Here is a 16,882-nt window from a genome sequence, read left to right as displayed (position 1 = left end):
GAAATTGGATGTGTGAACTGACCATCTGGGTATAACACCCTAATAAAATAACTTTGGGTAATGTGTCACTGGCAAAGATATTTTTGTGGCCATATCGCTTTGCATCTGACATGATATCCTCTGATGCAATCCAGGTGCATCCTCCCAAATGGCTTTCATATAAATAGTTTCTTGACCCAGATGTTGGACCAAGTACATCAAAGTTAACTTCATCCCTGGGGCCTCCCTATCTTGGGGTCTTGGAGGAAATCAGCACCTGCGATGAAGAAGGAGAATCTGCAAACATGTTGTCCAACGCATGTTTTTCTCCTGGATACAAAGCCACAGATGCAGAGCCCCAGGAAAGAGTTTTACACATTCTTCCTGGGGATTCACAAGAGGCTTCAATGTCAATGTCAATTAAAAGACTCATAAGCACCCATACAAAGACATATGAATATATATACATACCGGACACTGGGTCTCAGCTCCAGAGAGAATTTCAGCTTGGCAGATGCTTCAGGGATGTGCCTTTGGGTTTGCATACTCGTTTTGCTCCAGTTTCCCCTCCTTCTCAGGTCTTGGGCCGGCACTAGCTGCTTTTCTACAATGAAGCAGCAAGCACACATGGATGGAGATGTGATGCTTGCTGCGTTTTTCCCCCTCTACACATTGGGAACCGAGGGAAGTCACAGCGATGCTTCCAAGGATGAACAGAACAAGCTGTAAGTAGCTCAGCGTTTTATTTCCAGTAGTGTATGCTTCTCAGGATGGGCCACGGCTGTGGGAACTCTGGCTGCATGGACCAATGCTCTCCATCTTCTCTACCCTGACCTCCCATCCCTAGGAACCAGAAACAGCTCCATTTCATTATGCTATCGTGCATCTATTCTAGAGTAACTTTTTGCTTGCTACTAGGAAAGAACTTGAGGTAACCTCTTCTCTTTATTCCAGCACTGCTGTATTTCCTGAAGCCCAGTTCTCATTGCAGAGGATGAAGTGCTGTTAACACACACACACACACACACACACACACACACACACACACACACACACACACACACACACCAAACCTGAGTCAATGGCATGTATTCTGTACTAAAAGGCTTCAGACACAATCCTTCCCCACAAACCAGCAGTCTGAGATTTATTTACTAACACTTATATTGTGAGGATATTGATAAAATTTCCTATTGTAGGCTTCTGGCTCATGACTGTAATCCTAGCTACTCAGGAGGGTGGTCTCTGAAGATTGGGATTTTTTTTTTTTTTGCCTGTCCTGGGCCTTGGACTCAGGGCCTGAGCAATGTCCCTGGCTTCTTTTTGCTCAAGGATAGCCACAGCGCCACTTCTGGCTGTTTTCTATGTATGTGATGCTTGGGAATCGAACGTAGGGCTTCATGTATACGAGGCAAGCACTCTTGCCACTAGGCCATTTTCCAAGCCCTGAAGATTGGGATTTGAAGGCAGCCAGAGCATAGAGATCTATGAGACATTTATCTCCAGTTAAGCACCCATAACTAGAGGAGAAATTTAGATCAAGTGGTAGATGATAGCCTTGAGGAAATAAGCTCAAGGATAGCATCTGGGCTCTGATTTCAAGTGGTAGGACACTCTGTCTCTCTCTGTCTCTCTGTCTCTCTGTCTCTCTCCCTCTCTCTCTCTCTCTCTCTTTTACTGTAGAAAAGTACTCTTTCAAATTAATCACTGTGGCATTATTTCATGTCAGATATATGTGTGCCACAACCCAGACATAACCAGGCATTATAAAAGATCCCTTAAAAGAGAATTTTATCTGCCCACAGTGAGTTCAGTTTTACTCATGCACATGCAAAACCTTGGCAGAGGGTCTCAGTTAGAAATGGCTATACAAAAGAAAAGAAAAATGTCTATAGAGGACTTCAAAATATTCTAGCACCATGTTCCATACCCATCACAAGAGAAAGTATCATTGCCTCCGTCATTTTTATTCTTTTTCAAGTGCTTGTGTGACAAGTGCATCCTGAAGTAGCTGCCCACAGTTTGGAGCTGAGATAGCTGGGATACAATTACTCCCATCCTTGCTATAGAAGACATATCTTATCTTTATCTTATAGGTCACGGTTATTTCTGCTTATCTTTCCTTTCTGCTAGTCCTGGTACCCCCAGGCCTGGGCACTTCACCTGAGCTTTATTTTACTCAAGGCTAGTGCTCTACCACTTGAGCCACAGCTCTCTATCTGTCATCTTTTGGTTGTTAAATGGGGATTAAGAGTCTCACAGACATCCCTGTCCTAGATGGGTTCAAAACCTTATCCTCAGATCTCTGTTTCCTGAGTAGGTAAGACTACAGGCATGAATCACCTGTGCCTGGGGTACTGTATTTGTCTTATTCCCCCACTCTCTACCCTTGTTTTGCTGATCTTCCTTCTTTTCCTTCCCCAAAATATGGTTGTGTATTTTTGTTAATGTGGTAATATAGAGACATTAAGTATTAGAATTTTATCTGGTGGATGTTCTTAGCTATCTACAGATACGAAGAGAATTATGGTCTGCATGAGGTACATTTTCATGCATGGTATTGAGAACAAATAGCAGTATTTATTCATGATATCTTTCTTGTATTAGTGGATTACTGCCATTAGACATTATTAGCTTAAATATTTGACTCGATTCTATATCCACTGGTGTTCCAACAATGTTCCTTTACTATTATACAAGATGGTATTTGTGCCAACTATCTGGTTCATTTCGTAGCTCTCTGCTCCATGTCACATACTTTGATTATAGTCACCTTCTCTATTTACTCATAACTGTTTTGTACCTAATCCCACATTCTTTTTCTCTCTCCCATGTCTCTAATTTTCTCTGTTCCTTTTCAGCTTTCTTAGATTGTTAGCTTTAGAGGTATGAGCCACTTATGCTGAGCTTGCTTTACACTCTTAACTGGCCTTTTCTCCCAAGGCTAGTGGTAGAGCCACACCCCCACTTCTGGCTTTCTGTTGGTTAACTTGGAATAACAATGACAAACTGCTTTTCTGCTCCAGCTGCCTTTGCCTCTGGTTGATCTGCTGGTATTACTGCAGGTAATTTTAATCATGTGGGGTATACCTAATTTTTAATTATTATGTACCATCACCCAAACTACAATTCTTCTGGATTTTTTAACTTTTTATTGTATTCTAGAATTACCGCAAATTATATTTTGAAGAGATACCATTGTGATATTCACATACATGTATGCAGTACACTTGGAACAAATTTACCTCCATCTTCTTGTATTTACTACTATGGAAATTAAGAAGTAAATTTCAGAAGATGCTTCTATGTTCCAGAACATTCACATGTAGAGTGGCTGATTTGTTTTATACAGAGGTAGATTTAGGTGTAAATGAATGACTAATAGACCTGTAAGTTATATACCTACTAATATATATGAAGAGTTGTCACTAAAATGACAAGCCTCTAGTTATCATGGCATTTATGTGGAGAACTTTACAGCAACAGGCAATACATAAAAATGTAAACTCATTCTTTCTCCATGGGAACCTTCAAGGTAATAATCTTTAGGCTCTTTTCTTACAACATTAAAAAAAACTGGATGCTACAAGTGTTTAATTTACAGACTCATTAATATATCTGGAGTAGCTACTTCTTAGGGTCTACCACAGGGAAATAGCATTTAAATACTATATTTCTAGCATGATTCTCCAGCTCAGATCATAGTTTTTATATACTTGATGTCATCATAATGTAAACTGAATCACTCAAAACACAGGATTTTTCCCACAGCTGGAGCTAGTTACAACAAGATAAAAACAATAGAATATTTGGTGTCTCATGAGAGCCTATTCCATATGTAATGGACAAGAGATTTTTGTTGAGGTGCATGTCATAATGGAGAGTAAGGGAGATCTCTTTCAGCTGAAGTAAATTTCTGGATCTCATTGGTGTCCTTATCTAAGCATAAGACACTACATTCACCTTCATCACAATAGGGGGTAATGGTTTAACATACTCATTGGAAATGAAGCAAGCATTCAGCCCAAAGTAATAAGTCTGAAGTAGTCCTCCTAAATTTCAATGCTCATTTCCCAGGTTTACCTTCCAGAACTACCAGTTTGTTTTGGCCTTGACTTTTGCTGTTGAAGAGATCAACGAAAATCCTGCTCTTTTACATAATGTGACTCTGGGGTTTGATATCTCTAATGTTCAATTTGAAGCTTGGAAATCATTTAAAAATCCTTTCATGAGCCTTTTTGGGAACTATAACAGTCCAAACTACTCTTGTATGAGAGAAAGCAAGTCTATAGCAGTACTAACAGGACCATCAGGATTAACATCTGCCCAAATGGGGACATTACTGGACCTCTACAGGTTTCCACAGGTGAGGATGGGAAGAATAGAGATATATATATTTAAAGGTCATTTGGTGTCATTACAGTTGTTAGAATTGAATGGTGTGAAGAGACTGGATTTACAAATCTATCAAAATTTTTAACCTTATCAATTTGAATTAATTTATATATTGTCAAAGTGATGTACAGGGGGGTTAGAGTTTCATATGTCATAAGTCTCCTGAGTAGCTAGGATTACAGTTGTAGCACACATACACACACACACACACACACACACACTCAGGTACAAGATATGTTGAATGAAGTAAGTCAGTCTCAGAAAGAGAAAGGTGCCATGTGTTCTTTTCTATGTGAAAGTTAAACCTAAAATATGAACATGAACTACAAAATAAGTACGGACCACATGCACATCAATATGAATGTAAACAAGTTTTATCTGTATACTACACATTGGATTGGAATTTCTTGTTATATCCTCCTTCATCTAACAGAATAAAAAATGAATGCAAGAATAAGAAAGCAGGGGCTGCGGATATGGCCTAGTGGCAAGAGTGCTTCACATATGTAGAAAACGGCCAGAAGTGGCGCTGTGGCTCAAGTGGCAGAGTCCTAGCCTTGAGCAAAAAGAAGCCAGGGACCTGAGTCCAAGGCCCAGGACTGGCAAAAAAGAAAAGAAAAGAAAAAGAAAGAAAAACAAATCATATGTTGTCTGAGGGGTGTAGATTGTAAAGGGATGTGCAAAGGGGCAAAGAAATAGAGAATACATGGTTGGAAAAATAAAACACAATATTCAGTTGACATGTTAAAATGAAACTAGGAATGTGTAGGATTGATATAGATGGGAAAAGCTGACTGAAATAGTGACAAAGGCCAAGAGGCATTGTATAAACAAATTGATATGTAGTAAACTATCAAAAATTATTTCATAGGGCTGGGAATGAGGCTTAGTGGTAGAGTGCTTGCCTAGCATGCATGAAGCCTTGGGTTTGATTCCTCAGCACCACATACGCAGAAAAAGCCAGAAGTGGCACTGTGTTAGAGCACTAGCCTTGAGCAAAAAGAAGCTCAGGGACAGTGCCTAGGCCCTGAGTTCAAGCCCCAGGACTGGCAAAAAAAAAGGGGGGGGGAATGATTTTCTATTGCTGGGCGCCGGTGGCTCATGCCTGCCACCCTAACTACTCAGGAAGCTGAGATCTGAGGATTATGGTTCAAAGCCAGCCAGGGCAGGAAAGTCCATGAGACTCTTCTCCAATGAACCACCAGAAAACGAGAAGTGGTACTAAGGCTAAAGTAGTAGAGTGCTGGCTTTGAGCTCAAGGACAGCACCCAATCCCAAAGTTGAAGCCCCACGGCTGACAAAAATAATCCTTTTATTAAATATTAAATTAAAAACATACTTTCCATCTACTTCAACTTGTTACATACTGCACATCATGATTGAAACTGTGGTGGATAGAAATCTTCCCATTCATGGAGCATCCGACTTTCAAACCCTTTAGCTCACCTTTGGGACTTTCGATCAGGCCCTGAGCAACCATAACAAGTTCCCTGCTCTCTATCAGATGGCCCCAAAGGACACATTGATGGCTACTGCCATGGTCTCCTTACTGATTCACTTCAGATGGAACTGGGTGGGACTGCTAACATTAGAGGATGAGAATGGCTTGTGGATTCTTCCTGCATTGAAAGAAGAGATGGCCAAGAACAGAGTTTGTGTAGCCTTCCAGCTAGAGATCACAAACTATTCCATGTCACTTAAATTCTTGTTGTTTTATGACCAGATTAATAAATCTTCCGCAAATGTCCTCATCATATATGGTGATAATCAATCCCTACTGCAATTGATGATCTATGTTGAGCAGTTTTTCATAAAAGGCAAAGTTTTTATCATGAACTCACAGTGGGAGTTAACCACAAGGAGGAGATATTTCCTGCTAGGATCATTCCATGTCCCTCTCCTTTTCTCACATCATCATCCAGAGGTTTCCAGATTCACAGATTTTGTCAAGGCAGTGAACCCTTCCACATACCCAGAAGACTTTTTCCTTGCTTGGCTGTGGTTTTTCTCTTTTAATTGCTCAGATTCTGATTCTGACTGTGTAACATGGGAGAACTGTCCTCGTGATGCCTCCTTGGATTGGTTGCCTGGGCACACTTTTGACATGACGATGTCTGCAGACAGTTACAATATATACAACGCTGTCTACGCTGTGGCCCAGGCTCTCCATGAGATGCTTCTTCATCACACAGAAGTACAAACCATGGGAAACAGAAAAGAGACAGTGCCTTCCCCTGCACAGGTAAGGCCTTCTGTTTCAGGTAGCAAATACCATTAGCAAAGTCTCTTCTTAGATGGTTTTCTTACCATATGAAATTAAATATTTCAGGTATTTCACAAAACACAAGAAATTATACTTGTTGAGATGTCTGTAAGGCACCCAAGACATGTGCTCATATGCAATTCAGGAAAACCAGGCCAGTTACAAAGACAAAATTAATTTTATATTTTGGAAATTCTTTCATTTACAAGTGCCCTCAACATAGTCATAGCTGATGTTTAGAAAACTGTAAATGCAATTTTTTCCTATGAATTTCTTTGTATTCTGCTAGTCCTGAGGCTTGAACTAGAGGCCTGGGCACTGTCTCTGAGCTACTTTTGCTTAGGGCTATCACTCTACCACTAGAGCCACAGTGCCACTTTCAGCCTTTTCTGTTTGTTTGGTACTGAGGACTAAGCTATATTCCCAGCCACTCCCTACTAATTTCTTACATAAAAGAAAAGGATGACCTGCTGAAGGAAATTAAATATATTTTCATAAGTGACAGGTTCAATCTGCTTTAGGTATTAATCATGAAGCAAGCACACACTAGAGACATTCATAAAATAAGTGCTTGTGGCAAACTGTAGCTAGGCAAGTGAGAACTGTTTCATGACTATTTACATGGAATTGGCTTCTCTTGAATTCTGAATCAGAAGTTAAAAGCAATCAGAAGCTTTGCTTAGATCAAGTTTTTTATCTTAACTCTGGAATAAACTTCAACATAAGACGGTGAATCTCTTTTAGCTGCATGGTTTTCTGAAGAACATCCAATTTCACAATCCTGCTGGAGATCAAGTGATTTTGGATGAGAAAAGGAAGTTGGAGGCAGAGTATGACATTGTAAACATTTGGACTTTTCCAGAAGGTCTTGAACTTAAATTGAAAGTAGGAAAGTTTTCTCCATATGCTCATCAACTGTCTTTCTCTGAAGATATGGTAGACTGGGCCATGGGAACCACAAAGGTGGGTTGAGTTTAACTGTTATGATTTTAAAGACATGTAAGTAAGCCAAATTCACCCTTAAAATGTACATCTGTTTGAATGCCAACAATTTAGTCCTGAAATACAACCTACTCAGGTGGCTGAGATCTGAACATCATGCTTTGAAGTCAGTTCAATCATGAATACCTATTGAGATTCTTTTGTTCATTTAACCAAAAAAGCAACTTGGGTGCTGATAGCTCATACCTGTAATCCTTTGTCCTCAGGAGACTTACATCCTCAGATCTAACATTGTATAAGTCAGTTTAAAGCCTGACCTGAAAGGAAAATCGCTGAGACTCTTATATCAATGGACTACCTAAAAGCTTGGATTTTGATGTGGCTCAAGCCCTAACACAGGGCACACATCCTGTTTTGAAGCTGTAGGATAAGTATCACAATAAAAAAAAAAGAAATTAATAGTCCCTAATGTTCATTAGGAATATTGGCCTAAAATATAAATTGCATATTTCTTAGCATGTTTCTAACACTTTGACAAAGTACCGCAGTAATTGTATGGCTGAAGGCTTTATTTGCTGCCTATTGTGGAGATTCATTCATTCATTAGTGGGCTTACCTACTTAGGCTTCCTCTCATCAAAGTGTGAGAATCATTTAAAGAGTTTATGTGACAGGATTATCACATCATGGCCACTGGAAAGGTAAGAAGAAGATATAGTGGGTATGGGGTCCACATAACCATACAAAAAGGGAAGTCTTGGCATTATTTAAAGCATAATTGTACAGCCTCAAAGAGGATTGTTCCTCCTTGCTCTTCACAACTTCACAGATGAATATTAGAGAACATCAATTCAAGGAAACTCCATAGCGCTGGCCAATAACATTTACTTTCGCACCATTAATCTCTAATCTTTTGAAGGTTTCACACTTCTCTGTAGCTCAACAGACTAGAGATCAAGGCTACAGCTCATAAGCCATTTGGGATCACGTGATAAGCAATCTATAATAGCATTCGATTTATGTGCATCAAAATACTATGCTTAATAATCCAATTCTTTAAAATAATGAATGCCTGGGAATGTAGGTCAAAGTCTGGACAGTTACTGATTCCTACCAGATTTCCCTCAGCCTCCTCACTCTGTCTGCAGTGAGAGTTGTGGTCCTGGAGTCAGGAAATCCCCACAGGAGGGAAAGGCTGCCTGTTGCTTTGACTGCATCCTTTGCTCAGAAGATGACATTGCCAATGAGACAGGTAAATTCATGGCTGAGGAAGAAATTCATAATCTCTCCTGGAGTGCCCCAATATATGCAAGCAATGAAAAAGTTGTGCCTTAAGATTCCAGAATCAACTTCGTGTTTCCTTCACGTAGCAATTTAATTGCAACTAGGATGATAAAGCCTCTTGAAAAAACAGATAAGCATGGGCTCTGAATTACCAATAGGTTAATGTTTTTCTTCTCTCTTGTATGCATTTCTTTTTTTTCTTTTTCCTCATTTAATTTGTTTATTCTTATATGCATTTCTATTCAATTTCTCAGTCATGTAAGTTTAATTGCTATCATATGAAATGCAAAGCCTTGTTTAATACAAGGTCTTCGTGTTTCTCAAAAGTACCTTTAAAATGCAATGAAAACATCAACTTGTACATCTTTATTTCCTTGTGCCCAGAACTGTTCTTGCAAAAGAGCAAGTGCAAAGAGGTGTGTTTGGGTTCAGAAGGAGTAACAAGTGTTTTGCATAGCATGATTTTATAGCTTCAAACAGTGATTTCATTTTCTATTCTCCACCACTTTACAGAGGCATGGGAGAGACAAACACAAAACATTAAGGAAAGGTCACAGTACTTTTATTTACATTGCAAAGAGACATCTGGGGAAGTGCAAGCTTTACTATCCATGATTGTGTATGAGGTATTTCAGTTGTCAAATCAGGCTCAGGATTATTATGGCAGCATGAGAAGGCACTGAGAACAATTGTATAGATATTAGAATGGCAAAAAAATAGCATCTGTGATATTCACTACAACAAAAAATGTTCCAATCAGACTGAAAAAAGAGAAGGCGGGCACGAGTGTGAGAACATGGTAAAGACACAAAAATAATATTCAACATGTCTGGTAATGCTTGGTAATATTTACTTTATGCTAGCAAGTACTGATATGTCAGAATTAACTCTATATAGGAATTTCCTAATTTCTTTTTACGAACTAGAAATGTACTAATAGTTACTTGACTTCCTTACCAGATATGGAGCAGTGTGTGAAGTGTCCAGATCACCAGTATGCCAACACACAGAGAACCCAGTGCCTCCCAAGAGCTGCAAGCTTCCTGGCTTATGGGGAGCCCTTGGGAATGGCCTTGGCCTGCATGGCTTTTGGTTTATCTACACTCACAGCAGCTGTTCTTGGGGTCTTTGTGAAACATCACAACACCCCCATTGTCAAGGCAAATAACCAGGCTCTCAGCTACATCCTGCTCATCTCCCTCATCTTCTGTTCCCTCTGTTCCTTGCTCTTTATTGGCCGTCCCAACGCAGTCACCTGCATTCTACAGCAAACCACATTTGGAGTTGCATTCACTGTCGCTGTTTCTGCTGTTTTGGCCAAAACTGTCACTGTTGTTCTGGCCTTCAAGGTCACTTCTCCAGGGAGAAGGATTAGGTGGCTGCTGATGTCAGGGGCTCCTAACTTCATCATTCCTATCTGCACTCTGATTCAGGTGACTCTCTGTGGAATCTGGCTGGGAACCTCTCCTCCCTTCATTGACACAGACACACACTCTGAACATGGCCACGTCATCATCCTGTGTAACAAGGGCTCCCTCACTGCCTTCTACTGTGTCTTGGGATACCTGGGCTCCCTGGCCCTGGCCAGCTTTACTGTGGCTTTCCTGGCCAGAAACCTGCCTGACACCTTCAATGAAGCCAAGTTCCTTACCTTCAGCATGCTGGTGTTCTGCAGTGTGTGGCTCACCTTCCTGCCTGTCTACCACAGTGCCAAGGGCAAGGTCATGGTGGCTGTGGAGGTCTTCTCCATCTTGGCCTCCAGTGCAGGGCTCCTGGGCTGCATCTTTGTCCCCAAGTGCTACATCATCTTGATAAGGCCAGATAGGAATGTTCTGCATGGCTTCCGGGATAAAAGACACACAGGGAGAAATAATCCCTCTTAAGATGAAACTTCCAAGGGCTGGGGATATGGCCTAGTGGCAAGAGTGCTTGCCTTGTATACATGAGGCCCTGGGTTCAATTCCCCAGCACCACATATACAGAAAATGGCCAGAAGTGGCGCTGTGGCTCAAGTGGCAGAGTGCTAGCCTTGAGCAAAAAGAAGCCAGGGACAGTGCTCAGGCCCTGAGTCCAAGCCCCAGGACTGCCCCCCCCCAAAAAAATGAAACTTCCATATTTCATTCAATTTATAGAAGGTCTCAAGTAAATTTACATTCCTTTTCTCCATCAGATATTAGTTTATATATTTCAAATCACCTCAATGAAGAAGTAACTCCTACTCATTTGTCTAGTGATCGTACAGTCACAGGTTATAGACAGAGACACCTAAATTTGAAATTCATTCCATTTATTTTTTATTTCTTTCTAGGTACTATGCAATTAGTCCATCTTCCCCACTAGTATAATTTCGTTGTGGATTTGTTTTCTAATTTTGCTTTCTTAGTCTTTTGCCTAAAATTTCTTTTTGTGTGTCAGTCTTGGGGCTTTTACTTAAAAGCCTGCTTACTGTCCAGGAGTCTTGTATGCTAAATCTAGCACTTTACCACTTTAGCCACAGCTTTGCTACTGGCTCTGTGGTAGTTAACTGGAGATAAGATTCTCATGGACTTTCCTGCCCAAATTGGCTTCCAATTCTCACCCCTTCCCCTCAGATCACAGCTTCCTGAGTAGCTGGAATTATGGGTACTTATCTAAATTTCAAAGTACATTCAATTTGTGCATGTAACATCATTGTGCTTCTTAATCTCCAAATACAGTTCATCAATATTTTCCTCTTAACAAAGTTCCATGTTTTCATACACTCATGAGGGTATGTTTTCTATAATAACGGTGCATTTTCATTCACATATCTGCCTTTTGCCATATTCCTCAATTTGTGTTTCTGGAGCAGCCTTTCCTCATCCTCTGTTTGTTGACTCTCTTCGTTTCATCCTCTCTTTTTTTATTCCTCTTCCTTCCCTGCTTTTTTAATATTGTGTTAGAATTTCAAGAATGGGTTTTATATGCTACAAAATACACTTCGATTGTATATTGCAATGTATTGGATGTACTGAGTTCTAAGTGAGGAAAACACAGATGTACAATAGTTTGCTTATCTGTGGCTGCCTCGATTTTAAGCTTATTCTTACTTGATCACTTTAAAATATTACAGATACCAAGTTATATAGATCAGATAAATATGTATACTTTTCATGATACCGATAGATGTTACATCTCTTGATAACAAGCACTACACGTCCAACATTTTAATTTTATAAGAAATGCAATCTTCATTATTAAGCAGCCTGAATTATTGGATCCTATAGGAGACTACTCCAAAGACACAGTCACACAGTGGAAGGTCTTCTTGCTGTCTTCTGGTGTTAATTGTGCACTTCTCCTGTCACTTGTATTCCTGATACATGAGCGATAATATACTTACAATGGTCTGCTTTTGTTTTAGATTCCAATTGGAAATGTAACTATGTATTACCAAAAAACAAAACAAAACAAAAAAGAAACATTGTTTTGTGTTCCCCTTAGATGGAATACTACTTAACAAATATTCCTAAATCATTAGTGTTTTTATCAAGAGGTGATTAAAAAATATATATCCCTCCGGTTTTATTGACATTCTTATTTTATCTTTATTCTCGATGTTAATAATTTCGTCAATAGGGTTTGGATTACTACCGCCAGAATGAAAACGCTGATTACCCATCCCGGTGCAAGCAAGGATCACCTCTCTTCACGATGCAGAAGTCGGGGTGCATCTGGGCCATCCGGACGGAGATGGGGTGACTTCAGTGAGCCTGCCTGAGGAAAACAGCCAGCAGGGATGATGACCTTTAAGTATTTGCCTGCAAGCCACGGTGCAATGCTCGCCGCAGAGGATGGTCGCGTAGAGGGCGCCGGCCAAAGAGAAGAGATCCGCACCTGAGTCCCCAGGGCACCGGTGTTCAATGCAAGCGGGGTGGCCACGCGTGTCCAGGGCCCGAGGCAGCCGCGGAATATCGCGGGTTGGCCAGGGAGGCGTCGGCAAGAATCCCATGAGCAGACGCATGGGCAAATGCACCCATTTACTACTGCCTGAGGGTGGGGAGGAGGGCCACCGCCGGCCTCCACCTGCCCTCTGCGGGCGGGCAGGCGGGCGGGCGGACACTGGCGCCACCGGGAGCCTCACTAGGCAGTGGGAGCCACGGGCCAGGAGCTGGGAGAGAGGGCGGGAGAGGGGCGGGGCATCACGCGAAGGGCGGGGCTGAGGTGCCGACGCGAGGCGCGAGGGGCGGGGAGAGGGGCGTGGTATCACGGGAGGGGGCGGGGCTGAGGGGGTGGTGAGGGGCTGGGCACCAAGTGAAGGGGGCGGAGCGTCGTGTCGCAGGCGCCTGAGGGGCGGGGCATCACGCGAGAGGGGCGGTGCTAAGGTGCTGACGCGACGCGAGGGGCGATGCTGAGGTGCCGAGGACGCGCACGAGGAGTGAGACACCGCATAAGAGGGACGGGGCTTCGCGTCCCAGGCGCCTGAGGGGCGGAGCATCACGTGAGAGGGGCGGTGCTAAGGTGCTGACGCGGCGCGAGGGGCGGCGCTGAGGTGCTGAAGGCGCGTACAAGGGGCGCGGCAGCGCGTGAAAGGGGTGGGGCGTCGTGTCCCAGCTGCCTGAGGGGCGGGGAATCACGTGAGAGGGGCGGCACTAAGGTGCTAACGCGGCGCGAGGAGCAGCGCTGAGGTGCCGAGGGCGCGTTCGAGGGGCGGGACGTCGTGGCGCAGGTGCTGAAGGACGGGGCATCACGTGAGAGGGGCGGCACTAGGGTCCTGACGCGGCGCGAAGGGCGGTGCTGAGGTCCTGAGGGCGTGCATGAGGGGCGGGGCTTCGCGGCGCAGGTGACTGAGAGGGCGGGGCATCCCGTGAGAGGGGCGGTGCTAAGGTGCTGATGCGGCGCGAGGGGCGGCGCTGAGGTGCTGAGGGCGTGTATGAGGGGCGGTGCAGCGCGTGAGAGGGGCGGGGCGTCGCGTCCCGAGCCCCGGAGGGGCGGGGCAGCGCGTGAGCGGAGAGGCGCAATGTGCCCCAGGTGTAGACGGTGCGTGCGCGGTGCGTGCCGCGCGTTGCGGACGCCGGTCGGTCTGGGAAGCGGGACGCGGCACGCTGGAGGGCCCGGCCGGCCGAGCGGACGGAGCACCGCAGCACTCGGAAACGGGCCCGGCGGCCCGCTCGGCCCTGCAGTTGCCGGAACGCCGCGGAGGAGGAGCCACGGTGAGCGCGGGGGGACGAGGGGGGGGCGCGCCGGAGACCGGGGACCTGGCGGTGGCTCCCGCGGCCTCGGCTGCCCTGGGGTCCGGCCACGGGTCCAAGGGATGATGGCGTGTCCGGGCGGCGCTCAGCCCGGGGCGGAGCGGCGGGGGAGACCCCGGTGTCCGCAGGCGGAGGCGAGTTCGCACCTGGCTGGACGCGGCCGGGAGCCGGGCTTGAATCGTGCGGGGGGGCGGGGTTGGAAGTTCGCAGGGCCGGGGGCGCCGGGTCTCGGCTGCGGATGGGAGGGTGGAGGTGTTGGGTCATTTCTTATCTGCAACCCCAGGGCCGAGGCTGCTGTCCCATCCGGGACAGACTGTCCCCTGGGCCCAGCTTAGGGCTATTGTGCAGGGGGCGGAGGGGCCCAGTGCGGTAGCTGAAAACGCAGACCCATCCGTGGGACACTGACCTGGGGCCCCCCTCCCCCCGCTGAGCTGCTCAGGCCCGGGGCATCTCTGGACACCCCTGGGAAAAGAAAAGTGGTAAAGCATGCCTAAGGTTCTGAGTTTCACCTCCCAATACGACAGGAAAAAAAGGAAGGAAATTCGAGGCTTATTTGCTATTCATCCTTAGGTAGTGACCTTCTCTAGTGGTCAACGTCTTTATAAAAGGCATTATGTCCAACTGAGACTTGAGTATTCTTGGGAGGGGATCTTCTCTGGTCTTACAAGATGGGAATCACTGGGTGTGTGTGTGCCCCAACTGCTCTGTGTCTTAGGGAACTGTGTGATGCCACTTTCTCCCTTTTCATCTAGAGAAATGTAGGGCTGGCTAGCCAGAGCCTTCTTATTCAAGCTCTTTTCTACTGGGCAAAGGGACCTATGCCCAACCAGATGTCCACTCCCTCTCACCCCCCTTGGGAGGGGGGGCAGGCAACCAGGAAAACAAGTGAGGACAAGGATTAGCATCTGACCAAGGCTGTCAGCAGGTAGAGGAAGAAAGGGCTTGGGGAACCAACCTCTGACTAAAGTGGGGCCGAGCTTGGACATCGGAAACAGTGGCCACAGTGTCCTCTTCCCTGAACTGCTACTGCCACCTGGTGGCCATAAAGGCATATAGCTCGGGGATGGTAATGAAGTTGGGATTTAGGATTAAAGTTAGGGGTGTTCCTGGTTAGACGTTAGGGTTTAGGGTTCAGGTTGGGATTAGGGTTAGGATAAAGTGTTAGGATGGATCATCTGGAAATGATCCTATTTATGGGAATGCAGCCATTTCCATCTAGGCCGGAAAGGGAGCCACAATCCATTTCCATCTATGTAAGCAGGCTGTTTGGCTCACTTTTTAAATCACCTAGGTCCAGGTGTTGAAAAGTTAGGCACCCTCCAAAAGGTCTATCTAGTTAATGGCCATTTTGACAGCTTTTAATGGAATGGACTTGACATCCACCCCTCTGTAGGGGCCTGCACTTCACCAGCAGGGGGCAGGGGAGAGCAGTCTGACTACTCCAGCTAGTTCAAGGGATCTGGGTGCAGGTTAGAGGCATGCCTCACTCCTGATTTCCTAGGCATTTTGTATATCTGTACACCCCACCTGGAGTGTAGGCAGCCCACGAGTAGCAGGTACAGAAGGCCCCATGTGTCATCTACTGCCCCAAAGTGGGTTCTTTGCTTCTGCCCTTCTGCTCTTAGCCCTGGCCTCTGGGAAGGGGATGGCTTCGTTGGGGAGATTGCAGTGACCTTTTGTGCAGAATGCCTGAGTTCATGTGAACTGGGATGGGTGTCAATGGAGCCTCCTGGCCTGGGGCAGCTCCCCAAAGTCCAGGTTTTGAGCTCGCTTTCCTGGTGTTGGTGGCACCCTGGCATGTTGTGGGACCAGCTGATGGGGGAGATACAGGAGGCTTTGTCATCAGCAGCAGGGCCATGCACAGACAGGGGCCTGTGTGGCTGTACCCTGCCCCCCACTCCTGCCTCTGCTTCTTCAAGATCCCTCAGGATTTACCTTTGCCACAAGGCTGGTTCCTCTGCCCTATTCTCCAAGATCCAGTGCACTATCTCCCTTGCTGACATTCTCTCTCCATTGGTAGCCTCAAGGCACAGGTCTGCTGCCTCCCCCCACCCCAATTCCTTCATGTGATACAGGGAGAAGGGGCTAGAGGGGTCGAGCTCTGCTACCCGCCTATCTCAGGCCACCCTCTCTATGCCTTGGGATGGCCAGATTTAGGAAACACAACACTCCCTAGTCCTAGTGTAATCTGAAGTTCAGGTAAGCCTGAAGTGCCAGAGATATGTGTATACTAAACATGGATTCATTATCTGAAATCTCAATTTTCCTAAGCATCCTAAACTTTGAAAAATCTGCTACCCTTAAGAAACCTTTCTATGTTGGAATGTTCACAGTGCTTCTTGAGAATTGAGGCAAGTTGCTCCAAGGAACCTGCGCTTTGCAGCTCAAGGATCATGTCTAGTGATAAATGGAGCATGAGATAGTCAGTGTCCTGAGAAAGGTCACTGTGGGGCTAGGCTAGGAAGTAGGGGATGAGCAGTGCTCTGTGCTTGGCTGTAGACCACAGAAGTGATCTGAGGCTGATCTGGAAGTATGGGAGGGGGGTTATCAAGTAGGTATGGGTGAAAGAATATCAGATGGGTGGAATGGGAGAGGTCCTCAAAGAGCCCAAGAGTCAGATTCACCAGTAGTTTCCTTAGGCTGAGGAAGGACCTCAGAGAGCCTCAGTGAAGATTACTAAAAAGTTGCAAAACAGCCAACCACTTGTGCCTGATACTCAACTCAGACAAACCGCTCATTCCCAGCTGCACATTTCAAAACCAGTCCCGTTTTCTGTTATCTTGAGCCCATGTGATGAAGCAAGTAAAATG

The 16,882-nt window shown here is 45.0% G+C and overlaps 1 protein-coding gene across 1 annotated transcript; it reads left to right on the top strand.

Annotated features, from left to right (window-relative positions):
• Positions 1-606: 606 nt before the first annotated feature.
• LOC125342760 (vomeronasal type-2 receptor 116-like) lies at positions 607-10,745 on the top strand. Its single transcript, XM_048335071.1, has 6 exons — positions 607-704; positions 4,057-4,345; positions 5,816-6,616; positions 7,382-7,600; positions 8,707-8,830; positions 9,823-10,745. Exons 1-6 carry the CDS (start codon positions 607-609, stop codon positions 10,743-10,745), a joined length of 2,454 nt encoding a protein of 817 aa, XP_048191028.1.
• Positions 10,746-16,882: the final 6,137 nt, after the last annotated feature.

The sequence above is a fragment of the Perognathus longimembris genome, chromosome 27 (assembly GCF_023159225.1).
Source record: "Perognathus longimembris pacificus isolate PPM17 chromosome 27, ASM2315922v1, whole genome shotgun sequence".
Lineage (NCBI taxonomy): Eukaryota > Metazoa > Chordata > Mammalia > Rodentia > Heteromyidae > Perognathus > Perognathus longimembris.
The sequence above is the reverse complement of the archived record's forward strand: the minus strand, read 5'-3'. Positions and strand labels throughout refer to the sequence as shown.

Bases quoted from the DNA above. Each gene is read 5' to 3' on its own strand.
- LOC125342760 (XM_048335071.1), top strand. From the start codon at position 607: ATGGATGGAGATGTGATGCTTGCTGCGTTTTTCCCCCTCTACACATTG. The intron at 705-4,056 runs GTAAGTAGCTCA...CTCATTTCCCAG, and splicing joins AAGGATGAACAGAACAAGCT to GTTTACCTTCCAGAACTACC. The intron at 8,831-9,822 runs GTAAATTCATGG...CTTCCTTACCAG, and splicing joins TGACATTGCCAATGAGACAG to ATATGGAGCAGTGTGTGAAG.